Genomic DNA, 27,613 nt, shown 5'->3' with positions numbered 1-27,613 from the left:
GTCTTAATTTCAAATACAATATGCTGAAATTATACCTTGCGTTTAGGATTTTGGGTGCTTGCATTATATGACATAAACATATTTTGGGTGCTTGTATTATATGACATAAGTATTTTCCTAGATAATGTCTTCTGCAAGCCAGGTAGGATTATTTCACTTTTCTTTTAATTAGTTAGTTTGAATATTTGTGTGTGTGGCATAATAAGCAGCCCACCCTTCCTCCTCAAGATCTCAGATCTTGACTACCACCCACATCTATCCACCTGGTGCTGGCACTACCCCAGATCCATGGTCCTCTCACCCAAGCAGTCCACCTTGGATCCTTTCTTTCCTGTTCCCTTGCTGTCCTTTTTACCTAAGTCTACCATCACATTTAAATGTAATGTTCTTGTGCCTACATTTTTTTCAACCACCAAATATTGCTATTTTCCAAATGGCAGTAGGTTGCTGAGATTGCTTCCTACTGCTGTAATTCAGTGAAATAGCTCATTTAATTTTGCTGTTATATTACTTTCCATTCAATGCCATAATTAATGATCCTCTCTCATATTAATGGATTTGAGTTGTTTCCAGCTTTTTACTACTGTGAACAGTGCTACTATTAAATTCCACCTACTTATCTCCCATTGTATGGGTGAAAGAATTTCCCTTGTTGTAGACTCAACAGTGGAATTGCTGAATGATAAGGTTGGTTCAATATTTAACTTTAGAAGGAAATGCCAACAATTGCCTACAATAAAAACAGTGAATTTATAAATGGGTTTACAGTTTTGAATGTTGGACAGGGAGAGAACAGAAGTGGTTAGGATGTGATGATTATAAGGGAGGAGGAGAGAAGATATAAGTAAAAAATAATGAAAGAGTGAAAGAGAGAATAATAAAGATTGACTGTTAACAGCAGAAAAGAGAAAAAGAAAATCAAGGGAAAGAGATATGTGAGTCAAAAAATATATTTAAACATTTTAAAATTAAAAATAAAAATAATAGACTACAAAGCAAAACTGAAATATATGTATCAAACTTCCTAGTCCTCATAAAAAATGATCCATAAAATAATGGCTTCAGAAATGCTAGAAATAATAATAATAATAAAATAAATGTGAATACGTATAAATGGCTCTGAACCATTAAGGTCAATTAAACAGAGAAAAGAAAAAAGGAAAAATCTTGATGAAAAGTTAAAGAATCACCTCTGTTGGAGTTCAAAGGATTTTCAGTTTCCCTCTTAGAAGTGATAGGTGAGGTTGTCTGGAGTGTGATGCTTGCTCTACCCTGGGGGTGGGGGTTTGTTAGAAAAGAGAGGTTATCCTATAGGCAGAATTCCTGGAGGCAGGGTTTAGGCTTAGATATACTCCAGGCTCTTTGCTGACTGCCAATTGGTCTGGAGTTGCTTTTTTTTTTTTTAAGTACCAGGGATTGAACTCAGAGGCATTCAACCACTGAGCTACATCGCTTTGAACACAAGGATATTGCGTTCAGCTCTATTTTGTATTTTATTTAGAGACAGGGTCTTACTGAGTTTTACTTAGCAAGCCTTGCCATTGCTGAGGCTGGTTTTGAACTTGTGATCCTCCCGTCTCAGCCTCCTAAGCTGCTAGGATTACAGGTGTGCACTACCATTCCCAGCTGGTCTGGAGATTTTAAATCTACACACCTCCAGGGCCCAGCAGTTGCAAATGCACACTGGAAGATTGCATCCCAGAGATCACCCCTTGGTTCCACTCATGTGGTGGAGGAGCCAATTCTTAGTCCACTGGATCACTGGCAGCTCCCACATTTTCTGGTCTCAGGTGGGTTCAGTCTCCAAACTCAATCTCTTCCACCCCTGCCCTTTCAAATTCCTGGCCAGGTGCTTTTCTATTTTTCTATTCTGCCATCTTGAAAACCCTCTACATTCGTTTATTGACCATGAATATTTTCTGTTCTCTATAAAATCTGTTCATGTTTCTTAATATAAATTCTTTTTCTTGGTTTAACATATTACACAGGTATTTTTCCAGCTTGTCCTGAAGGCAGCAGGATTAGAGGGAGAGGGGAGAGCCAGATGGGTTTATATGATCAACTGTCTCCTGTGTAAACCTCTCTCCATGTTTGATTTTCTCCTGGTCACTTAGGCACATTCTATGTGTCTGTCGGTTTGCCAGGAATCGGCTCCCCCAGCTGCTGCCCACTGTGCTATGCTTTCAAAATAGTTCCTTCCTCTCTCCTCCACATGCAGGTGGGAGAAATGGGGCTCTCGCTGTCCCCCACACAAGGATATTGTGTTCAGTGTGCCTTTCAGTTTAGTCAGACAGTCTTTGATCTCTAAACTCTCCTTGCCCAGACATGCCTCAGGCCTCCTAAAAATATGGGTTTCTTTAATTCCCTTATCCTTACCCTATGCTCACAGAGGGACTGTTGTGGCTCGTGCCTCTGGCTGCAGTGGCAGCTGTAGCGCTGGGGATTTCTTCCTTATTATACCTAACCTCCTGAGTCCCTAATCTGCTTTAAATATACAGTATTAAATTCCAGTATAACCCCACCCCCACCCCCATTTTTGTTCACCCACCTTGCTGAGGGGCTGCCTATCTGCTTTCTGGGTTTCACACCACAGAGCAGCCAGGAAAATGACCTCCATTCTGCCATCTTGAAAACCCTCTACATTCATTTATTGGCCATGTATATTTTCTATTCTCTATAAAATCTGTTTATGTTTCTTAATATAAATTATTTTTTGGTTTTACATATTACACAGGCATTTTTCCAGTTGAACTTATCTTTTTTTTATTTTAAGGTGTTTTTGATGAACAACTTTTAAAATTTTAATATTATTAAGGTTATCTTTTGTTTTATAGTCAGTTAATTTTATACCTTACTTGGACTAGATCTTATTGATATCTCTAAGTTACTATGACTTCAATGTGCTCAATAAACAGAGCATTCTTAATGGAGATAATTTTTCAAAACATAAAATACCAGTTTTCTTACTCCTCTTCCACATAAACAGAAAGTGTTTCTTTCTAAGAGCTTTTCTGCATTGTTCCTTAACAATTGTGTGAGTATTTCTAGCAGTTTTAGAAGAGAACTACTCTTCATTTGGGAGTAGGCTTTCCCCAGAAAAAAAAAATTAGAGAAATGGGTCCTTAAAGCTTAATCAGACCTCAATTTTCCCTGCTTATGTCCAAAACCCACATCAATTTTTATCCCATGATTCGTGGCAGTATTCCATTTTAGACTTTTCTTGGTTTGTTACAGAAGGGCTGACTCCCAAACACAAAGCTGGTAGCTTTCTTCTATTAAAAAAATGGGAATTTATTGCCAAAAAAATATAAACTATTAACTTTTGGAGTGAGGTGTACTGTTGAGCTCCATAGGAGACTGGAGTGTTTCATTGGCAAATATATTCCCCCCACCATCTGTTAAAAGTATCTAGATGTTCCATGCATATTTATTTCTGGAAAAAAAACACCGAGACCCTTTAAGGCAAAGTGGTGTGGTAGGTGCAAAGGCATATTAAGCTGCCAATGCCAAACATAGTAGTTCAGCTATTTTTCTTTAGGTTATAAACATATTGGTTTTGTTTCTTAACACACCTGTGCTTTGGTTTTCAATATATAAATTATATTTTAAATCTTTTTTTTCATATTACAAATTTAATTAGTTAGCAGGATGTACATGGTAAACAATGCCTTTTAACAACTAAAGTTTGAAATTTGAGAGTAATGCCCATCTTCCAATGGGTATAACCCTAAGTTTTTTTTTATTGGTTCTTTTAGTTATGACAGTACAATCCATTTTGATTTAATTATATGAGCATGGACTGTATGTTATTCTAATTAGGACCCTATTTTTGTGGATGTACACAATGGTGGGATTCACTATGGTGTATTCATATAGGCACATTGAAAAATTATGTCAGATTCATTCCGCTGTCTTTCTTTTTCCTTTCCTCCCTCCTTTCCCTTCATTCCCCTTTGTCTCATCCAATGCGCTTCACTGCCCCCACCCTTATTGTGGGTTAGCTTCCACATATCAGAGAATACATTGGAACTTTGGTTTTTGGGAGACTGGCTTATTTCAGTACAACAGTCTCCAGATCCATTTATTTACTGGCACATTTCATAAAGTCATTTTTTATGGCTGAGTAATATTCTCTAGTGTATATATATATCATATTTTCTTCATCCATTCATCTGTTGAAGGGCCCTTATGTTGGCTCCATAGCTCAGTTATTGTGAATTGAGCTGTTATAAACATTGATGTGGCTATGTCACTGTAGGATGCTGATTTTAAGTCCTTTGGATATATACCAAGGAAACAAACTAAGTAGGGATTTTCTGGGCCTTCAAGAGACAAAGTGGATAAACACATATGCACACACACACACACACACACACACACACACACACACAGCTTTATCTCCTCTCTTAATATGAAATTGCCTCAGAGTCAAGCAGTCCTTTGGAAGCACAGACTAGAGTATGATGCAATGCTCCTAAAGGCACTAAAAATACCATGACGTGTTAAAGGATTTGTAAAACACTTCAAGAGTATTCCCTCATGCTGGCTGTCTGTGAACAGAAGTGGTGGTTTTCAGCTAGTCAAGCAGCCTGCTCCTTATAGCAAAAACATGGCCGGTTACTCTCATCTCCCAGGATTCCTGTGGGTGGGGGACATTCTCTGGTGGTCAAGCTTCGGTCATGCCACTCCAGTCACTGGGCATCCTTTTCTAGATCATTATCTAGAGTCCTCATAGAGCCGTTTAAAAAGTCAATTACTTAGCTGGGCATGGTGGTGCAGGCCTGTAATCCCAGAGGCTCCGGAGGCTGAGGCAGGAGGATCGCGAGTTCAAAGCCAGCTTTAGCAAAAGCAATGGGCTAAGCAACTCAGTGAGACCTAAAGGAAATATAAAATGGGGCTGGGGATATGGCTTAGTGGTTGAGTGCCCCTGAGTTCAATCCCTGGTACCTGCCGCCAAGAAAAGAAAGTCAATTACTTAGATAATTATCAAGGAGAGAATCTTGCATGGATAATATACAATTTTTTTTTTTTGGAATTAGAAGAAATTCTTGGGTTGTATTACAATTTTCTTTCTCCAGAAAACTTTCTACTTTAGCAGAGATCTGTGTACCTTTCTTAGATTAAATGTTTGGCCTCGACTTTTCCTTGAATTTGGGAAAATTTCTCTTTCCTATCACTTCCTCCAGCATAGACTTACCCAGACTAGGAGAGCCACCTTTTGGCTTCCTGGCCATCTTCCCATCTTGGCTGACTGACCTACACTGGTGTTGCTAAGACCTTTCCTGGAAAGAATCTGCAGGCCAGAGCCCAAAGTTGGATGATTTTGTACAGACACTAAAACACTCAGAAGGATGAGTTGCCAGGTTGGCAGGAACCTGCCAGTATTTTGCTAACTATTTCCAGAACACTGACTCTGCTGCCAACCGTTACCACAATTTTTTCCTAGTAAGAATGCATCTAAGGGCAGGGTTGTAAAAAGATGACTGCTTTAATGGGAACTTTATTGTAACCTTAGCACTGTTATTTGAGAGACATTAAAAGAAAGTCTTTTAGAGGTTCCAACAGTAACTAACGTGTGTGCTTTTCTGGTTTTTGCTTCACAGAAGTGAAATTTTTCTGTGAAACTCCAGCGATTGCTGATACTGTGATCTTGGTTGATGGTTCTTGGAGTATTGGAAGATTCAACTTCAGACTGGTTCGGCTTTTCTTGGAAAACCTGGTTACAGCGTTCAATGTGGGCTCAGAGAAGACACGAATTGGTATATATCCTGTTACTGACAATAGTAGTCAACTATCAATATAAAACCACCGGAAAACTCTACAAACTGCCTTTTATTTAGAATTACAGTAGCAACTATACTGATGTTCCTTAAAGTGCATGTTTGGGTCAATAAGTATTTGGATCAATAAGTATTTATTCCTAACTAATTTTTGCTATGGTAATATCATTCAATTAATTATTGAATACATTTTAATTTTCTGAAAAGTCAAAATATTATTAATAACAATAATAAAGTTTTAAAGGTATTGCCTATTTATGATTTTGTCACATAGCAGCTTTTATTTTTTTTTTAAAAAAGATAGCTGAATCCAGGGAAATGTTGAAAAAAAATGGAAATAGTTTTGTTGTACAAGATAATCTTTGCTAAGTTAATGCTAGCCAAGATTAAAAGCAAAAAATTACAAATCTTTGAGTAATATTATAAATAATAAAATAATATATTTTTATAATATAAAGTCTCATATTTAACTTTTAAATAGCAATTGAGGAAAATCATTCCTTTTAGATAGAACATTAACAAATAATTCTAGACCTTTTATCTACATATGTGACCAGGGATTTTTTTTCTTTTGAATGTCAAATACCTAATTAGGTGCTAACTTCTATAGGGTTAGAAAATTTGTACCCTCCTTCTACTACTGCATACATAAACTTAATTTCTTTAATTGATGTCAGGAATTCTTTTTGAAAGTCTATAGTCAAGCCAAGAAAAAGAAAATGTTGTACAAAATTAGGCCCTCACCCCTTCTGATTTCTTGAGTGGTTGGTCTGTGACATTCTTGAGCAACACATCATTGCTTGTGGAATTTCTCATCTTTTCCAGGCCTTGCACAGTATAGTGGTGACCCCAGAATAGAATGGCACTTGAATGCCTTCAACACAAAAGATGAAGTGATTGAAGCTGTCCAGAACCTTCCATACAAGGGAGGGAATACCCTAACAGGTATGTTTCTCTCAGTCCACATTTTAAGCAACATCTCTTTCCAAAGAATAGTTGTATTACCATATTTGGCTACTTTTAAAGACTTAGCATACTGATTTGTTAACCAAAAAGCACCTGTAATTCTTAGGTAGCTCTTTGAACTCAGTGGTAAGAGTTAAACCCCAGACCTCTCATTTGTTCTGCTGTAGGAACTTCATGTCCCTGTAAGGGGTTGATTGGGCTAGAAGAAAATAAAGCAATCACCCAGGCAAGCAGCCTGCTGGCCTTTATTAGTTCATTTTCCTTCCTTTTCCACTCTTTTCATGTATATTCATCCTGACACTTAAATTAAAACAAATTTCTCTCTTATTTTTAAAGAAGGTACTTTTTTTTGCCCTTATTCTGAAATCAGTAGTTATCAAGAAAATATTTATGTATTTTTGGCTCATTAGTATTTTTGAAAAATGATTCATATAATAATATTGACATTATAATTATCCAAAGGGTTTGTGTAGTTTTGTTGTTTATAATTATATTATTATTATTATTATTATTATTATTATTATTATTATTATTATTACTTTTTGTGGGCTGGGACTGAACCCAGGGCCTCATGCATGTTAGGTGAGTGCTGCACCATGGAACTGCATGTACCTCAAGCCCTGTTCTTGTTTATTTTAACCCTAGTACAAGTTATTGCCTAACACATGATATAGATACTCAACTTCCATAATGAAGATTCTCTTATTGACTTTTTGGTAAACCACTGAAATCTTGATAATTCTTTGCTATTTTGATGCAAAATGTAGCAGAATTTTTGTTAATAAAATGGAAGTTTATTAAGCACAAATTCTGTAACAGTATTGCATTATTTCTTATTTCTTTGTGAATGGAATTTGTCTCAGAAGGTAGGAGTTTTATGATTTTAGATATGTTCCCATTACTTGGGGGGGGTGGAGCAGAGAGGAGTGGGAGAAGAGGGGAAGGAAGAAAGGGAGAGAGAAATTTTTGGGTCTTAGAACATCATGAACAAAATTGAAAGTGTAGTGATAATATTTTGGACAGGCACTAATGTGTGGGAGTTATTGTTTCATCATAAGTTTAAAGGTTTGTTTTTCTTGAGCGTAAGCTCTTTTAGCATCTGTTGCCATGAATTCAGTGTCTTTGCATCTACAGTTATGAAGTAAAATATTGTGAAAGCCCACAGTGGCAGGCAGAGGCCAGGAATCTTTCGTATGTATTCCTCTCATCTGGGGGTGAAACCACTGGGACAGTTGATTTCTGTTTATCTTTCCTCGTTTTCCTCTCAGCTCTTGCTTTGAACTACATTTTTGAACATAGCTGTAGACTAACAGCAGGACAGGTGTCACTTTCATTTTTCATTCCTATCATTAGTGCTCGACACAGAACAAGCGTCCAGCAAATTGTTGTGCAATAATTTGATAGACTGAAGGAATTCTAAGATAGCAACAGTACCCTTAGTATTAAAAATCAAAATGCACATGAAAGATACACATAGGAGAGGTATTTTGTTATCATTTGAATAAGTGAAGTGCATTATTCTATGTCGGTACATTCAATTAAGAGTATATAATAGTCTATCTCAAAGATGCACTATTCAATTACTTTATTGCCTTTATTCTGATGGATTTTAGTTTTTCTTCAGGTCTGTCAAGCACAAGGTCATTTTGAAAATGAAGATTCAACATCTAATAAACCTCTTTTAGCTCAGTAAGTTATGCATCTTGTGGTTACATTTTTCAGAATCAGAAGGCTTTTGATTAGAGACAGTAGCTTTGTGTTGATTTTTCCTTGTTTTCCTCCCAGGTCTTGCTTTGAGCTACATTTTTGAAAATAGCTTTAAACCAGAAACAGGATCAAGGACTGGAGTTTCCAAAATTGGCATCTTAATCACAGATGGAAAATCTCAAGATGATATTATTCCGCCATCTAGAAACCTTCATGAGTCTGGTGTAGAACTGTTTGCTATAGGTATGTTTCTTCCGCTGTGGATGGAGACACCCACTGATTCATTTGTTATGCAATGCAAGGGTCAGTTCCTGGAAAGCCATACACCCGAGTGCTTTCTAGTCCTGGTTCTCACAGTCAGCTGTTCTCAGATCCCAACTTCCTTGCATTTAAAATGAGAGTGTTGCAAACTGTCATGTACTGCACAGTGACAGGACCTCTAGATGGGATATTAACCATAACACATGAAAAGCATGAATTGACATAAAAGGTCAGGTGCATGTCTGATACCATTTAATTAGTTAGGACATTCTCTTTAGGATCAGTTTATCTCTTTTCTGATTGTCTAGGGCAAAACCAATTTATTATTTTCAAGGAATTAATGTCCTGCAGCTATTTAAAAAAAGCCTGGAGTTCTAGATATACTGATTTGAAACTAACCCCTTAAAAGGGAGTGTAGATATGACCAAAGCATGATATCCTCAATATGGAAATGTCATGTGAAACCCATTAATTTGTGCAATGAATTCCACTTGGAGTTATATATCAATTAGGACAGACATACTGTGTTTGGTATCTGTTTTTCACTAGTGTCCAGCCAAGAACAGTCTAAGAACAGCTGCAGAAGTTGTAGAAACTGTGTTCTTTCCTCTATTTTTCTTATCTCTATAGCATTTCTAAGCAATGGGTTCCTTATGGGGGAAGATTGCATCTTCTTCATTCCTATCACCTAACCCAGTGCTCGACACAAAATAAATGTTCAGAAAATGCTTATGGAATGATTTGATGGCCCAAGGATTTCTAAAATAGCAATATTACCCTTAGTATTAAAAATCCAAATTCTCATGAAAGATACATGTAAGAGAAGCATATTATTTTTATGCAGATAATTGAGGCATCTTATCCTATAGATTTGGCATGGTTATATTTGCCATTCACAGAACATAGAATAAAAATATCTAGGGGGAAAAGAATGTATTGTGTTCCAACTTTGTTTCAGTAAATTATACGTTTATTACTTTAATGTGTTTGTGTTTTGTGGAGGGGAAGGCAGTGTTGTATCTCAGTGGTCTGCAGGAGCGGCTGAGACCAGTTTGCAAGAACCAATTGTGCACATCTCTTCCTACATCAGTATCCTGTGACCTCACTTGGATAGTTTGAAATAAATCATAGTTACGTGTTTATACTGCAGTGATTGGAAAACATCACAAATCTAGGCAGAAAGAGGGCTGTTAAATATTTACCATATTTACTAGCACACTTATGGAACCTAAGTGGACAATAATCTAAGTGACTTTTAACTATATGATAACTTCAGTCCTTAAAATAAATGAAGAACTTAATTTAAACTTTCTTGGCATTAACATTTATCATTCTGAAGTTACACAATACATCTTTCAGAGTTATCAATGAAAGTAAAAATTCCTTTGACCCATATATTAATGTGTAAATTAATATATGTAAAATACTCAAAGCTGTGGGCATAGTAAACATTCTTCCAAGTGTTAGTGTCCACTGCTCTCTGCCCTTCTCTGTGCCCTGCTATGTTACAGAGACTCAGGATTTTGCTTGGCCTATGATAATGGAATACAGTAGATATTGTGGAAGGACTGGAACTTCCTTTTTGCACAAGGAAAATTTCAGTTGTTATTAGGCAGCAAGTTGTTTTTGAATATGCTAGAAACAAATTCCCCCTAAGCTTTCCCTTGGCTCACTCCTATATAATAATAATTTTAAATGTATGTGATTTTCATTCTAGGAATATCTCTCAATTTAAGTAACCTTATTTCACAGAAATTTAAACCAGAAGCTTTAATAGTATAGAGTCCTGGTTTAATTACTGTTGCTTCTGCAGTATTCATGAAAGCAGAGGTTAGTTTCATTAAATGATCTTCCTGTTAGGATGTACTGAGCAAAATTACTATCTAATCATTTAAAAAAAAGGCTTCGGAAGCTGACTTTTAAATAACAATCTGACATGAAATATGTCTCTTTAAAGTAGCAGATGCTTTTGACCGACTCTAAGCCTGCAAGTCTATCAGCACGGGAAGTGTAACCAGTCGGGACCGGAGATAGGAGTCCCAGTTGCCATTTGTCAGGACACAGGCACATAATAGCTTTCATTTTGTTAACAATCCATATTCTTACTTTGGCCCTTTCTTGTTTATTTTCTTTCTATATACATTCTAGAGAATCAAAGCTATTATTTCCTGTTATGACATAGAAGATTTATATTTTTCATTTTTTTCATGTGTATATTTATTATGTATTTATTTAATCATTCATTTCCTTTGATAAATGTGATTTTTTTTTTTTTTGGCAAGCAGGGATGGCGGGGAGTGGAGTTTTGGAGATCCAACTCAGAGGCACTTGACCACTGAGTCATATCACCAGCCCTATTTGTATTTTATTTAGAGACAGGGTCTCATTGAGTTGCTTAACGCCTCGCTTTTGCTGAGGTTGGCTTTGAACTCCTGATCCTCCTGTCTCAGCTTCTTGAGTCACTGGGATTACAGGCCTGTGCCACCACAGTGGGCTCATCCATCCCTTTGAGATGTGAACTCCCTACATTGTCCAGGCTGGCCTCAAACTCCTGGGCTCAAGAGAATTTTCCACCTCAGCCTCCTGAATAGCAGGGACTGCAGGTGTGCAACACCACACCCAGCATGCACGTGTTTTAATTTAAAATAAAAATTTTCATTATTTATCAAAATGAACAGCCTGGGTCAAGCCAAGCCCCCTGCAGTTGCTCTTTCCAATGAGACATGAAGGTCACCATTGTCCCTGTTGTGCTCCATGCCAGGGGTGAAAAACGCTGACCTGAACGAGCTGCAGGAAATCGCCTCGGAACCGGACAGCATGCACGTGTACAACGTTGCCGAATTCGATCTGATGCACACGGTGGTGGAGAGCCTGACGAGGACCGTGTGTTCCAGGGTGGAAGAACAGGACCGGGAAATTAAAGGCAAGTGGGTGACAGAGCACAGTCCCAGGGATGTGAGTGTCATCAAGCACAAAGTCTATGCCGGACTATAAAAACCCTCACTATTCCTAATTTCAAGGTTCTTAAGGCTCCTTTTGGTCCTAACTCATCAGAGTAGACGAGGAGCATCGTGACAAACGTTGTAGGGCTGATAGAGGGCTGCTTTGACCACTAGATTTCTTTTTTCTCCATAGTGTTCCATTTAGAACACCATGGTTTTAAAATTAATTTTTTTTTTACCATCATGTTTTTAAAATTAAACTTTAAGTCTTGTGATAATTGTGCATTCATATCCAATTGTAAAAAATACTACACAGAGAGTGCATTCTTTACCAGTTTCCCCCAATGGTAGCATCTTACAAAAACTATAGCTCCCATATCACAAGCGGTGGTACAGTCTAGGTACAGAACATTTCCATCACTGCAACTGTGGCTCCTGTTACCCATTTATAACCACCCTGACTAACATCCTTCCCAAACTCTTTCCCCCCAAATTGTTCCCCATCTCTAATTTTCTTTTATTTCAAAAATTATGTGAGTGAAATTATGCAATATATAATCTTTAGGCACATTTTTTCCCCATGCAGAATAATTCCCCAGAAATTCCTCCAAGTCATTACATGTGTCAACAACCCTTTCCTTTTTATTGCAGTGTCATATTCCCTGGTATGGATGTGTCACAATTTGTTTAATCGTTCTCACATTGAAGGATATCTGGATTCTTTCCAGCTTTTGGCTACTGTGAATAAAGCTGCTGTGAATGTTTGTGTATGTGTTTGTGACTCATCCAATCCATGAACACATTGTGTTTGTTTACTTGTGTGTTGGTTTCTCGAATGAATGTAAGTTTTTGTTTCTCTGGAATAATGCCCAGGAGTATGATGGTTGGATCATTTCCTAGTAACATAGTTTTCATTAAGAAACTGCCAAACTATTTCCAGAGTAGCTGTAGCATTTTTCGCTCCCACTAGCAGCATATAAGTGACCCAGTTTCTGTGCATCATCACAACATTTGTTATTGCTACTACTTTTTGAAATTTAGCTCTTCTGACAGGTGTGGAGAGATGCAACACTATGGTTTTAATTTTCATTTCCCTCATGGCTAAAGAACATCTTTTCACATACTTATTTCTTCATGTGTATGTTTTCTTTTTTTTTTGTTTTTTTGTTTTTTTTTTAAGTTTAGTATTCAATTTATTTTTATTTTTTTTATTGGTTGTTCACAACTTTACAAAGCTCTTGACATATCATACTTCATACATTAGATTGAAGTGGGTTATGAACCCCCAATTTTACCCCAAATGCAGATTGCAGAGTCACGTCGGTTACACATCCACAATTTTGCATAATGCCCTATTAGTAATTGTTGTATTCTGCTACCTTTCCTATCCCCTACTATCCCCCCTGCCCTCCCCTCCCTTCTTCTCTCTCTACCCCATCTACTGTAATTCATTTGTTTTCATTGGTAAAATGTTTCTTCATGTCTTTTGTCCATTTTCAAGTTGAATAATTTTTTTTGTGTGTCAGAGATCAGGTAGGAATAATTTATGTGGGTTTATTTCAGAGTTCTCTGGTCTGGTGCACTAAATCTACTTGTCTAACCCTCTTCCAATACCATCTTGAATTATTATTGCTACATAGTAAGTCTTGAAATTGGGTAGAATTGAGTTCTCCTACTTGATTATTCTTTTTAAAAACCATTTTTACTCTTCTGATTCCTTTGCCTTCCCATTAGTTATTAGAATAATCCTTATAAAAATCTTACTGAGATTTTGATAGGAATTACAATAAATCAATAATCAATTATCAAATATCAATTACCAAATATCTATATGGGGAGAAGAATCATTTTTACCTTGTTGAGTCATCTAATCAATGAATACATTTGTGTCTCTTTATTAGACATTCTTGATTTCTTTCATCAGCTTTTTATAATTTTCAGGACTTATGTGTCTCATATACTTATATCCTATACAGGTTTTGTTAGAATTCCACTTAAGTATTTAATTTTATTTGGGTGATTTTGGTTGTATTTTTAAATTTTGTTTTCAGTTGTAGACAGACACAATTCCTTTATTTTATTTATTTGTTTTTATGTGGTGCTGAGGATTGAACCCAGTGCCTCATATGTGCAAGGCAAATGGTCTACCAATTGAGCCACAACCCCAGCCCCTTTGATTGTATTTTTAATTTCAGTGTCCTCATGTTCATTGATTATAAGGAGAAATAAAGTTGATTTTTTTATGCTATGATCTTCTGATTTGTACTTGTTAAGCAGTCTAGAAGATTTTCTCTAGATTTTAGAGAGTTTCTATGTATAATATCATCTGCAAAGATGGAAATTTATTTGCCATAATTTTTATTTCCTTTGATCTCTATAAATTTTATTTCCTTTTCTTGCCTTATTGCATTTGCTATAATTTCTCATACTGATTGAATATAACAGTTGTAAGTAAACACCTTTGCCTGATTCTCAATTGTAGGAAGAAATTTTCTGATTTTCAAAGAGTTAATCCATTTCATCAGGCTTGTAGGATTAATGTGTGTGTTCTTCAGAGTATTCTCTTATTATTACTTTGATGTCTCAAGGTACTATAGTAATTTCTGTTTCCTTTCTTATTTTGATGGTATAGGTGTAGAAACCTTGCCTGTTTTCAAGTCCCTTTATCACCATGTCTGTGTATCATGTAATTGTCTTAAATATTTATGTATATATAGAGAACCACATCGGAAATTTTATATTTTCTGCTTCAACCATCAAACATAATTTAGAAAACCCAAGAGAAGTAAAATGTATCATACTTCCTTATTTTTATACTTTCTGGTATTTTTACTTTCATCGTGAGGATCTAGGTTTTCTTCTTTTTAAATAATTTTCTTTTTGTTTAGACAACTTTCTTTAAGGATATGTCTGGTGGTGATAAATTCTCTTAAATTTCCCCCATATGAGAATGCCTTGGTTTTCCCCTAATTTCAGATATTTTTGCTCAATATAGAGGTCTGGTTGGAAAGTTCTTTTCTCTCAACACGTGAAAAGTGTTGTGCCTCTTCCTTCTGGCTTCTCATGAGAAATCTGTCATTGAAATGGTTCTCCTTTTCTAGGAAAGGTCTCGTTTCTCTCTCATTACTTATAAGATTTTTTTTCTTTGAGTTTAGTTTTTCAAAGTTTTATTATAGTATATCTTAGTATGAGTTTCTGTGTGTCTGTCTTGTTTGGGGGTGATATACTCATTTTCTTGAATCTAGAGTTTGTGTGATTTGTCAAATTAGGGGCCTTGAAGATGCCTTATTTCTTCAAGTGCTTTTTCAGCCCGGACTTCATTCTCTTTTCCTTTGGGAATCTGATATGAGTAGGTATTTCATTATAGTCCCACATCTCTTTAAGGCTCTGTTAATTTTTTAAGTCTACTTTTCTTCTCTTATTCAGATCAGGTAATTCTATCAATCAAGTTTATGCTGCTGTTGAGTTCATTAACTTTTTATAAAAATGTTGGTTGTTACATTTTTTTTATTTCCAAAATTTCAACTTGGTTCCTTTTCATATTATTTACTTTTTACTAAGATTTTCTATTTCTTTGTTGAGAGTTTTAATTTTTTCATGTGTTTCAGCTGTTTGTAATTGTTCATTGAATTGTCCTCTGATGACTGGACTCTGATTTGTCTGGTTTCCTCTGGTACTGCTCTGGCAAGGGAGGTAGGGGCACTGCTTCACTTTTGCTAGGTAGGAGTAGAAGTCCAGGTTCTTGACTAGGTCTCCTTTAACATCTTAGAAGAAGAAGCTATTTACTAGCCTTCCACTAATGCCACCCTAGTAGAGGAGCAGGAGTCCCTCATTATTTGTCCCTGGGTGGCTTCCATCAACACTGCTGTGGAAGTGACCTCCTTACTGCTGAACAGTGGTGAAAGCTCTGAGTCACCACTAGGTCGTCCCTGACACCCTCCCAGAGTGAAGAGGTGGCCCTGGTTAGAAGACGAGGCAGGCTCTTTATGTGGTCTCCACTGATATCACAGGTAGGGGGGTGGTAGAAAGGATTTATTACTCCATGGACCACCTTAACTGGGGTGCGGGGATGAGGTGATGTTGATTATAGCAAAGAAAGGGTAGAAGCACTGACTCCCCATTTAATCTTTGCTGTCATGGATGGTGTGGACACAGCTTTTTCTGTAGTGTTTTCAGGACTAGTTAATGCCTAAAAATTTTCTGTCTTGGGAAGCTGACTTTTTCAGGTCCTCTCACTAGAGAAAGCAGGCTTTGTTGCAACATCTTTCTTTTGTCTTTATCTTTTGATGTTTTGGGGTTGCTAGATACTTTAGTTCCATGTCTGGAATATATGAGCAAAAAAGAAAGCAGGAAACTCACCCTGGGGATATCACTTGAGTCCTGCAATCTCCCTGCCCCCTGCTTCCTACCTTTCCTTTAATTTCAGTGTCTTCTTCTGCTTGTCTCTCATATAATTTTCAGAATTTTAAGTTATACTCAGAAGGAGGAATAGAGAAAATTACATCTGCTTTGTCTTCCCAGGAACAAATTCATCATGGATTTTTAACATTCGCCCATCATGATATCATTGGTCTGCAGGTTGTACCTGGCTTATGTGATCTGGAAGAGGGGCCAATGTTGAAGTCTTATTTTAAGAGTCTGGTTTTGTTTCCTGCCTCTGTTGTATACAGGAATGTGACATGATTCTATTTGGCTCATGTCCTTCTCTTGCCTGTCATCCCCTTTTCTCTGGGCCAGATCTCTTAGGATTGAGTTCGGTATCTAAGCATTAGGATCCTGAACAAACTTCTCTGGGCTTCAGAGTAAGACTACTTTAGATCCCAGCTTCTCATGCACACAAAAGAACTCTACATGTGGTTGATGAGAAAGCATGCGATACAGTTCCTGGTCATAGTTAATGTTCAAAATTTTTGTGATTATTAAAGTCCCTTGGGTAAGTGCTCTTAAAGGTAGAGAAATCCTAAAACTCAAACTTGTTATTCTTGTTTTCACCTTTTATTCTTTCTCCATTTGAATTTTACATGTCCAAAGTCTTTATAGAACTATTTGTTTTAACAGGTATATAACATGCACAAAATGCTTACCTAGTATTTTGACTCAGAGTAAGCATTTGGTATATATTAGTTGCTTTTTCTTCTTTTTAAGTTTTTTTTTAAAGAGAGAGTGAGAGAGGAGAGAAAGAGAGAGAGAATTTTTAATATTTATTTTTTAGTTCTCGGCGGACACAACATCTTTGTTGGTATGTGGTGCTGAGGATCGAACCCGGGCCGCACGCATGCCAGGCGAGCGCGCTACCGCTTGAGCCACATCCCCAGCCCCTTTTTAAGTTTTTATACCAGACATTTCTTTAAGCCTTTATGATTGAGGCTGTATCATCTTATTCTAAAAACCAAATGCTCCAGGAAGCCCAGATACCAATCTGAGCTTTGAGACATACTCCTAGTGAGACCTTCATCAAATTCATTCTTTCTTGTGCCTTGGTTTTCTCACCTACAAAATGTGAATTATATTAGTAACTACTCAGAATGAAATGAGATAATACTTATGAAGAACTCAGAAGGATACCTTTAGATTGCACACATGCTCAATTAATGCTCTTTTTTATTGTTCATTAATAATACTCTTAAATGTCTTTAAGAATATTCCTGGGAGTCAAGGACTATGTCTTATTTAAGTTTGTACCCTCAGAACCTAGCATTGTGCATAGTATCTAATGGATACTAAAATGTTTGAACTATTGCAGACATTAATAATTACATCAACTTATCTAGAGATAAAAAATCTAAGAGGTAGTACAAAAGCAATAGTCATTTCTGACTAATGAAATTTGTTAGGCTTACAAGGATAACTTTGGGAAAATGGTTTATTTGATATATTTCTTTGCTTTAGCCTCAGCCCTCACCACCATTGGGCCACCTACGGAGTTGATTACTTCTGAAGTCACAGCCAGAAGCTTTATGGTTAACTGGACTCATGCCCCAGGAAAAGTGGAAAAATACAGAGTTGTGTATTATCCCACCAGAGGTGGAAAACCACAAGAGGTAAGAAGGAAACAGTATTTTTAAGCTATACTTTTAGTTCTCTGAAGTCTTCTATAATAATGAGAACAAGACCCATGATCTGAAAGATGATTCTGTCACGAATATTTTGAATCCTTTGAAATACATTTCCATGTGTCTACATTGTTCTCCCATCTCTCTGAATTATGGTGGTTCCATCTTCTTCTCTTATCCCTCTATCAAATAACTCTCAGGACTGATCTAACTTAGCTTATTCTTCTTCTTAAAGCTAGTGAGTTCTAAAGTAAAACTTATTAGGGGCCAATTATCAGGCCAGCACCTCTTTTGATATTCATTCATTTTTTTCCTACTTGGGAGTAATGAGATTTCTGTCCTAGTGAAGTCTTTGTGTTTCAAATTATGAGGTGATATGATGGACAAGTCCTCCAGGATTTGGAATTTCCTAAACGTTTGTAGAGATCAGTGCAATTAAAAAGTCATAATAAAACAGCTGTGGCCAGCATTTTTCAGGGGTTGGCCAACACAGAAGAGAGCACCTTTTGCCAGATGATTGGGTCCTTCCCAATCCCTACTTTTGATACTGCTGTTCACAGGGAATTAATTAAAACATGGTGAAATCCCCATTTCCTTTTGTTGTTCTAACCTCTGATTGACCTCGGCAAGTTTCATAATTTTCTTCTGTATTATTATTGTTATGGCAGGATTTGCAATTTTTTTTTTCCTTTCAAGTATTAAAAATAAGAAGTAAATCATTTGGACAAAAAAACAACCAGAGTGCTTCCAATCATTCTATCTTTTTCATGACTAATAAACCTTTCAGATGCTTTCTAAATTTCCAAGGAAAAAAATAATTTGTCTCCTATTATGTAGTGGATATGAGTAGGATAATGATTATCTCAGGAATGACACAATTTCCATTAGATAAGAACTAACAAATGACTTTGGCCACATTCCATAAAAGATGCTTCACTTTATGTGGTAATTTAAGGAGAGTTGGTGGCCATAAGAGTAAGGAGGATGTGTTACAAATAATAAAATAGCCAATGAAATGTTTCTTGCTGGGGAAACTTTTGCCTTTTGGGTTGTAGTTCTGCATGTGAGATATCCCATACTCTCATTCCTTAAACTCTCAAACTGTTCTTCAAACAGGTGGTGGTGGATGGAAGTTTATCTTCCACAGTGTTGAAAAATTTGATGTCTTTGACTGAATATCAAGCAGCGGTATTTGCAATATATGCTCACACTGCTAGTGAAGGCCTGAGAGGAACTGAAACCACACGTATGTATTTAATCCTACACCACTTCTCACTTGGCCAGCACTGCTTAGGTGGACTTCCTACATCAGGCTGCTCAGGTTGCACTGGTATATATCCTAAGGCAAATTCATAGAAAATAGTTCTCATGCCAATTGTGGTACAGGTCCCATGATGTAGCTGCTGATTTTCAGTGCCACATATGGAAATGGGTGTTATAACTCTCTGGAATGTTTAGGAAAGAGCAACCTTGGTGGTAAAGGGTGCAGAAATACTCATTTATTTATTAAACAAATGGCTCTTAAGAACCAGGAACTGTGTTAGAATATGTCAGTAGAAGTAGAGTGAGAGTTCTGTGGCTCTTCTGTCCAGTAGACTACCAAGAAAATTATGTTGCATCTTTCTTTATTGTTCATATCATGGTCATAACCAGATTCTGAATACTATGACCATGATCACACATATAAACAACACACACAAGATACATAACTCATGGGAAGAATGATGGGAAGAGATATTGTTTTTAAAAAGATCAACCATTCTTTTAATAATTTCAAATAATGAATTTCTACTACATGACAGACACTCTGAAAATTTTGTCTAAGAATATCTACCTCTGATGGAGCAATAAGAATTTAAAGAACACAAAGAACAATATTCCAGGCACTATGGTAATCATTCTCTATACATTTTTGGATTTATAGCTGACAAGAATCTATAGGTGGGTGTTATGCCTCAACTTTGCAAAAATATTTGAGTGGCCATCCTTGCTCTCGAGGATGTTTTAGTCTAGTAAGGGGTGGGCATGCAAACCAAGGACATATAAGCACACTGATGCAATGAAGTGCTGTAGACACATCAACAAAAGTTTGCAAGTGTAAGCAAAGTTTTGAGTTTGCCAGCGTGGTGAGAAAAGTAGGCAGGGCCACATTTTGAAGGATATAGAATTATATTTGAAAACAACATTTCATGTTTGTCGTTAGCATTAAGCTAGGAGCTTGCAACTTATCCCGTTCTGCCTCCTGCTTCAACATGGCCAACCTTATTTCTTGGTTATTCCATTTTTCTCAAGGATACTTATAAATAGCTGAACATTAAAATGAATCTCCTCTTGCAGTTGCTTTACCCATGGCTTCTGACCTTGAACTATATGATGTGACCGAAAACAGTTTGCGTGTCAGATGGGATGCAGTTCCTGGGGCCACAGGATACCTGATCCTCTATGCTCCTCTCTCAGAGGGCCTGGCTGGGGATGAAAAAGAGGTAACCTTCTGTGTCCTACTGTAGTCCTAGAGTCTTTGACTTTTTAAAGATATCTATATATCTATTCTATAAATATTGAGTGTATAGAACTTAAAAAATTCAGATTAACAACAAGAAAAAAATTATTTGTAATCCTACTACCTAGAGATAATGATTTATTAACATTTAGCTAACAGTCTTTATAAATGCATTTTTTGGGGGTATCAGAGATTGAATGAAGGGGTGCTTAACCACTGAGCCACATCTACAGCCCCCTTTTGGTATTTTTCCTAGAGGCAGGAGCTCACAGAGTTGTTCAGTTCCCTGGTAAGTTACTGAGGCTGGTTTTGAACTCGTGATCCTACTGCCTCAACCTCCTAAACTGCTGGGATTACAGGAATGTGCCACCACACCTGGCTCAAATGCATTAAAAAAAATTTTTTTTAGTTGTAGTTGGACACGATACCTTTATCTATCTATCTATCTATCTATCTATCTATCTATTTATGTGCTAGGCGAGTGCTCTACTGCTGAGCTACAACCCTAGCCCCACGAATGCATTTTTAATACAACAAATGAAGGCAGTTTTGTAGCTTGCCATTTTCATCTCATTTAATGTGAATATCTGTCTGTACCATTAAAGAATATTTTATGTAGTCATTTTGCATTTATAGTATCCATTGTTGGTTCGTACAGATTGTGTTTATACTCATATTATTGGACATAAGAGATAACTTGTATAAATTATGCTTGACATTCTTAACATTCTTTGCATAATTGTGAATCTTTGCATAATTGCCCAATTATTTCCTTGGGATATATTCCCATAAATGAAGTTTCTTTTTTCATAGGGGCATGCAAATTATTAAAGCTTATCTTAGATATTACCAGATGGTTCTAGAGGAAGTTTGTATAATTTGTCTTACAATATACAGTGGTTATTTCACCCATGAATACTGAATCATTATTATTTTTTTACTAATTTGAGACATAGACAAATATATCTCATTGGTATGAATTTTGCATTTATTCTAAATCATGAATATTTGATTTCTAAATTATTTCTTTCAGTACTCAGGACTCATTTTTAATGTATGAGGGGCGGGGATTGTTAGAATGCAAACATTCATAGAAAAAAGAAGTGTCTTGACCAAGCTGTGGGGTAGAGAAGAGAGGCAATTTGGACATTGGTTCTCTAAGATTGTTTAAAAACCTGCCTCTGCTCGCCGAAATCAGCAACAATTAGTGAAAAATATGGTGAATCTGAGTATCCAGAACAGAGCATTGATGATCTGACTTTTCTTATTACCAAGACTTAAAAAATGTTTTCCATTCAGATGTAAAGTTGATCTTAATTGTTTTGGTAGAAGAAAAAGTTAAAAATGATGCTGGAAAGATGCTTAGCTACACTAGAAAAGAGAAAAATCATAATTAAAGGAGTGATGATTCCAACAGACTAGTGGAGATTTCTTGAGTCTGTAACAGCATGCAGCAGTGAACATGTGCGAGACAATCACTCCTCTACTACTGCAGGTGTGGAAGCTGCTGCAGCCGCTTTGAAGGATATCTTGAAATTTCATCTGTTAAAGATACGTGCTGTCTGGATGTGTATCATAGGGAAGTGTTTTCAATTTTTTTTTTCAGTGAGGCTACTTGGTCAGGACAAAACCTGGCAAGGAACTAATATGACCATGGGTAGAGGAATGGAAAACAGTAATGTAGTTATAGAAAAGACGCTCATAAAAGAATTAATAATGTAAAATCTGTCTCTATGCATCAATGAATCTTGAAACATTATTGACAGAGAAAAAATAACAAATTATAAAAAGATCATGTTGATAGGGTCTCATGTGTTTTGTCAAACATATAGGACCATAGATTGTTATCAGATTCAGACACATATGTACGGAATTAAAAAAAGATTATATATATATATATATATATATATATATATATATATATCGCCAAAAGATTGAGAAAAAACTTCTGTTTTATTTGAATATATTAATTCTTTCTAAAATAAGAACTGAAATCGATATGACAAAGTTTTCATTTTGAATTTAAGGAGGTAAGGGATACACTGGGGTGTATTATATTGTTTTCTATACACTCATGTTATATGATGTAATATTTAAAAGTTTAAAAATCTAATTTGTCAGTAACACTTGTAGTTGTGGGGCTAGAGACAGTTTATGAAGTTTTTTCTTTCATCCTTTTCAAACAAAGTGAATACAATTGGCTCTTGGTTGTTGCACAACTGAGATTATTGGCTAGTTGACCAACTGCAAAGATTAGAAATAGTATCTCAGAATCAAGAAGCAAATTGTTAATTCAGGTATCAAGGTGGGCTTATCATTTCTGAACACTAGAAGGGACCTGCAATCCAACCAGATATGCCTCATATTGAATGGAGTGGTAAAACTAGCCCAACTCAATTGAGCTCCAAGTAAAAACTGGGCATCTGGCCAGAGCACTGGTTAGAATTAGCAAGTAGTGACAGATGCCCACTTAGCCCTGCCTCCAGCATGCTGGCCTGGCTTTTTATCTCTACAGGATATTTCTGATTCAGTTCCACCCACACTCTTCTGGGGCCCAGACGCCCAACATTGTTCTTCTGGTTGGAATTTCCATTTTTCCAGATGCAAAGAGTTATCCTAATACAGGATGCATGGGTATGTTCAATTTTATGTAGTTCCATATTATGTGTTCCCAATATAAAATACAAAACAATTTAAAAAATGATGACTGAAGCCTATTTGATATAGAGGTTGTGAGGAGATACAAAGTCTTACTCCACAAAGCCTCACCTTTGAAAGTTGGATCAGCAGGAATAAACACATTGGGCAAATGATCTAATTACATGTGTTCTTTTCAGATGAAAATTGGAGAGACCCACACAGACATTGAGTTAAGTGGGTTGGTCCCCAATACGGAGTACACAGTCACAGTTTATGCCATGTTTGGGGAAGAGGCCAGTGATCCTGCTACAGGACAAGAAACAACATGTGAGCATTTTAGTCATTTTGATGAAATACTGTCATAAAAGTTCAAATAAATGTTAGGATTGGAAGTACCAGTTTAGGTTGAAATCTTTTAGAAACCTATTGTAATATAGAAAAATGCGTATTTTATCTAGGGGAAAGAAATGCATTTTTTTAAAAAAAGTATATACTTTTTAGTTGTAGATGGACATAATACCATTATTTAGTATTTTTTTTAATGTAGTGCTGGGGAATGAACCCAGTGCTCCACACGTGCTATGCAAACACTCCACCATTGAGTCACAACCCCAGCATGAAAAGGCATTTTTTTCTATCTTGTATTATGAGTGAAATGGATATCAGAACTGAACTTGAACATCCTTCAGATAATTCCACCTGTGTCTCTGACTGAATCCAAATGCTGAATCTGGATGGAGAAAGAAGAGCCCTATAAGGGTTTCGAATCACAGCAGCTGGGATGGGAATTTTAGCTTAGGTCATATTTCAGCTGGGTGACAACGGGCAAGTATTGTAATTATTAAAAGAAGAACAATATCTTACAACAAGTGGTTGATATGAGATTCGATACAGTACTACATGTGAAAGCACTTAGCACATAATTACTCAATATCTGTTTTCCACGCATCAAGACAAATAATTTTTTTTCTAAAAATCTTTGCTATCCTTTTATCTGAGCCTATTATTGTATTTTTTTAATTGACTAAGAAATTTTTGGCAAGGCTAGTCTTGACTTTTTGTTTGGTTGATTTTTGCCATGTTAGGGACCAAACCCTGTACTGCACATGTTAGGCAAGTGTTCTATCACTAAGCTACATGCCCAATCCTATAGCTAATTTTTAGTAAATATATGGACTTTATAATACTTTTAGGAAATGTAGACATTATCTATATTTTAAATATATGTCAATAGTCTGTTTTATGTAACTACCCTGATTTACTAATAAGTCTTCCCATAAACTACTGAAAACATGATTTTATTCATCTTTTGAAACATAGGAAATTTCAGGAGGTCCTGGGTACTTTCCCACAACTCTGAGCCTTGGAAAGGGATGAGAGCAACTTTCTGTAGTGCTTGGAAATTCTACTTGGGAAATACATAACAGAAGTTTAATGCTAAGGAAATATGTTTTCACACCTTCATTCTACGTTAATTAATGCTATGTTCTCACACTTCAGAGAAAGACTAATGCAATTAAAATAGCAAACAAACAAACAAACAAACAAAACAGGGACAGAAGAAAAGAAATGAATTTTACTAGAAAGTATCTAATATGCCACTTGACTTGATTTACAAAAAAAAGAAAGAAAAGAGGTACTAAAGGTGATGTTCTGGGTAACAGTCCCTGAGACTGGCATTTTTCTGTATTAAGGAAACTGGACTTTGTTATGTTGCCAAATACAACTGAATTGCAGAAAAATATAGAGTGAAGTGTTCAGAATGATGCTTATATTGCTTTTCTCTTTCCTATACTTTCTCTCTAGTCCCTTAAGTATCAAGAAGGTCACTGACTCCTATTAAGTTCTTTATTAACAGTAAATCAGTATGTATTACATTCAAGAAAGAATTGGCATTTGAGATAGGGAGTATTACGCCTGTGACTATGGCCTGTAATTCTCAAATTTGTCTTCAAGGTTTTTCTATCAGCACTGTTGGATATTGTGGAGTGTGTGGGTTTTGTGTGTGTGTGTGTGTGTGTGTGTGTGTGTGTGTGTGAGAGAGAGAGAGAGAGAGAGAGAGAGAGAGGGAGGGAGGGAGGAGATTAGCTAGCATACTGGTCAATATCACCAGCTCCTATATCAACTCCCTGGGTTAAATTCTTACTGGTCTTCTGCTCCTAGTAACTGTAATTTTGACCAAGCTACCTCCCTTTAGTTATCAATATAATGGGAATGATTACAACTTCATCCTTGCAGTCTAATGAAAGGTTTAATGGGATAACATGTTATGTGTCACACACACCCATGGAAAGTACTCAATAAATGTTAACAATTATTGATACTATAAATCTATACTTGAAGTCTCATGAAACTCTCAAATATTATGAACAATTTTCAATATGTTGAATCAGAAGAGGCTTCTTGAAGAAGTTAAAAAAAAGCTATGGAGCTAACAGCCAGGAGTCTGCAGAAATATTTCTTCGAATAATTTTAAAGTAAAGCAGAGTAAGAGAGTATTCATTTTTAATTTAGTGTCAAAAAGTCAATATGAGACTCCAGGGTAGGTAATTATTCGTTGATTCCTTGAATATTTATTGAGTATATTCTATATTGGAGACAGAGCTGGGAACAAAATTAAGCCAAATTCTTCAATCCCCTGAGATTTCAATGTGTTTAGGTGTCTGGGGGGTGGAGAGAGGTGGGGGGGGAGGTGGAGATAGCGGGGGAGGGAGAATAAACAAAAAAATGTGCAGAGAAAAGCATAAAATGAGAAAATCGCTAGGGGAGCATCGGGGTGGAAAACCTTAGCACAAAGGTGGTGTGTGTTCAGGCCTGAAGGAGGTAAGGACAGCAGCCATGCAGGTACCTGGGGGAAGAGCCTCATAGCAGACTGGATAGCAAGTGCAGAGGCCTGTGTGAGTGTGCTTGGAGGTTCCTGCACCAGAGGAGTTGCCAGCAAGTGGCATGAGCCAAAGGCAGGATGGTGGGAGAGAGAGCAGCAAGATGCCAGTGGTCCAGTTATGGAGGGGTAGAATGGTCACTGTAAGAACTAGAGAGTTGGGGGCCATTTGGACAGATTTGCCCAGCGGAGCAAACGTGTATGGCATTGGGTTTTACAGGAGCCCACTGGCTGCAGTTAAAGACCATTGAGAACTCTAAGCCAGGTGGGGAGAGTGAGAAGTGGTCACCATCTGGATATTTATTGAAAGCACTGATGGTGGATAAAAAGTGGGTTGTGAGAGAAAAGGAATCCAGGACGACACCAAAGTTCTGGGCCTGAGTGACAGGAAACATAATGTTTTCCATTTGCTTAGAAGGAAAGACTGGGGAAGAAGTTTGGGTCAGTGGGCCAGGTTTTGAAGTTAGTTGGAGATGCCTAGTAGACACCCACGTGGAGATGGCAGACGGCATCTTCCTCATTTTACACACAGAAATCATGGAGCTGAGAGGTAAAGTGGCTTTGCCAGAGTCACATGATAGTCAAGTGAAATAGCTGAGATTTTGTTTCAGTGTCCTTGTTTTTAATCCGTTAGGATTTTTATTTACACTAGGCTATAATGATAGCACTGACCAGAGGAAAAAGGCACAAAATACTACTTAAATCTTATTTATTTCTAGGGATATATATCTTTATTACTATAATTCTTTCTCTATCAGGAAAACTTTTTCTTTGCTAAGTAGACGCCTCACTGTTTATTTTGGATTATAAATTCTTATCCTGGTGACATTTTTCATATGAAATAGTTCAGAAGATAGTGTTTCTTGTCTTTTTTTATATGATTTAAAATTCTAATTATTTTCTATTCCATTTACTGCAAAGTGCCTTTATCTCCACCAAGAAACCTGAGATTCTCCAATATTGGCTCTAACAGTGCTCGATTATCCTGGGACCCTACATCAAGAAAGATCAGTGGTTACCGGATTTTATACACCAGTGCAGATGGGACTGAAATCAATGAGGTAAGGTACAGAATAGGATATGAATTTTTCAGGCCACTGTGTGGAGTTATCAGCTGCATATCCAAAGGCTACTGGCTTAAAGCAATACTAATTATATTCTTTCATCCTTTCTATGGGTCAGAAATTGAGGCTTGCATGTGCAGTTGTAGCTGCAGGGTCACACATGAAGTTAGATATTAGCTGGAGTTGGCATCTTCTCAATGGCTTCTTTTTTCTCATGATTGTTTTTGGTTATGCTTGACAATAGAATTTATTTTGATATAATTATACAAGCATGGAATATATCTTAATTCTAATTAGGACCCCATTGTTGTGGATATACACAATGATGGAATTCACTATGGTGTATTCATATATGTACAAAGAAAAATTATTTCAAATTCCTTCCACTGTCTTTTCCTATCCTCCCGCCCTTCTCTTCATTCTCCTTTGTCTAATCTACTGAATCTCTATACTTCCCTTCTACCCCTTATTGTGGGTTAGCTTCTACATATCAGCAAAAAACATTTTACCTTTGGCTTTTTGGGACTGGCTTATTTCACTTAGCACAATAGTCTCCAGATCCATCCATTCACTGGCAAATTTCATAGTCATTCTTCTATGTGGCTGAGTAATACTCCATTGTGTATCTGTACCACGTTTTCTTTATCCATTCGTCTGTCCAAGGGTACCTAGGTTGGCTCCCTAGCTAGCTATTGTGAATTTGTATGTCTGGTACTTGCTCTGAGAAGACTGGAACAGATGGAGTAAGTCTCTAAGTAGAGTTTTCACATGATGCTTCTGGCATGCAGCTTTAGGGGAGTTGGCACAGGAGTCCACAAC

General features: G+C 36.7%; 1 protein-coding gene across 1 annotated transcript in view; it reads left to right on the top strand.

Moving 5' to 3' along the window:
• LOC308633189 (collagen alpha-1(XIV) chain-like) overlaps positions 1-26,791 on the top strand; it is a gene marked incomplete at both ends in the record, with an annotated part of 50,932 nt that extends 24,141 nt beyond the window's left edge. Inside the window, 9 exons of the mRNA XM_081265732.1 lie at positions 5,604-5,759; positions 6,606-6,725; positions 8,532-8,696; positions 11,476-11,637; positions 17,546-17,697; positions 18,826-18,955; positions 20,047-20,192; positions 23,047-23,176; positions 26,652-26,791. Of these exons, the coding sequence (XP_081121858.1) occupies positions 5,604-5,759; positions 6,606-6,725; positions 8,532-8,696; positions 11,476-11,637; positions 17,546-17,697; positions 18,826-18,955; positions 20,047-20,192; positions 23,047-23,176; positions 26,652-26,791 (1,301 nt within the window). The remainder of the gene's footprint in view (positions 1-5,603; positions 5,760-6,605; positions 6,726-8,531; positions 8,697-11,475; positions 11,638-17,545; positions 17,698-18,825; positions 18,956-20,046; positions 20,193-23,046; positions 23,177-26,651) is intronic.
• Positions 26,792-27,613: the final 822 nt, after the last annotated feature.

This window comes from Spermophilus citellus (genome assembly GCF_964194105.1).
Source record: "Spermophilus citellus genome assembly, chromosome: 14".
Classification (NCBI taxonomy): Eukaryota; Metazoa; Chordata; class Mammalia; order Rodentia; family Sciuridae; genus Spermophilus; species Spermophilus citellus.
This window is presented reverse-complemented; position numbering and strand designations above follow the sequence as displayed.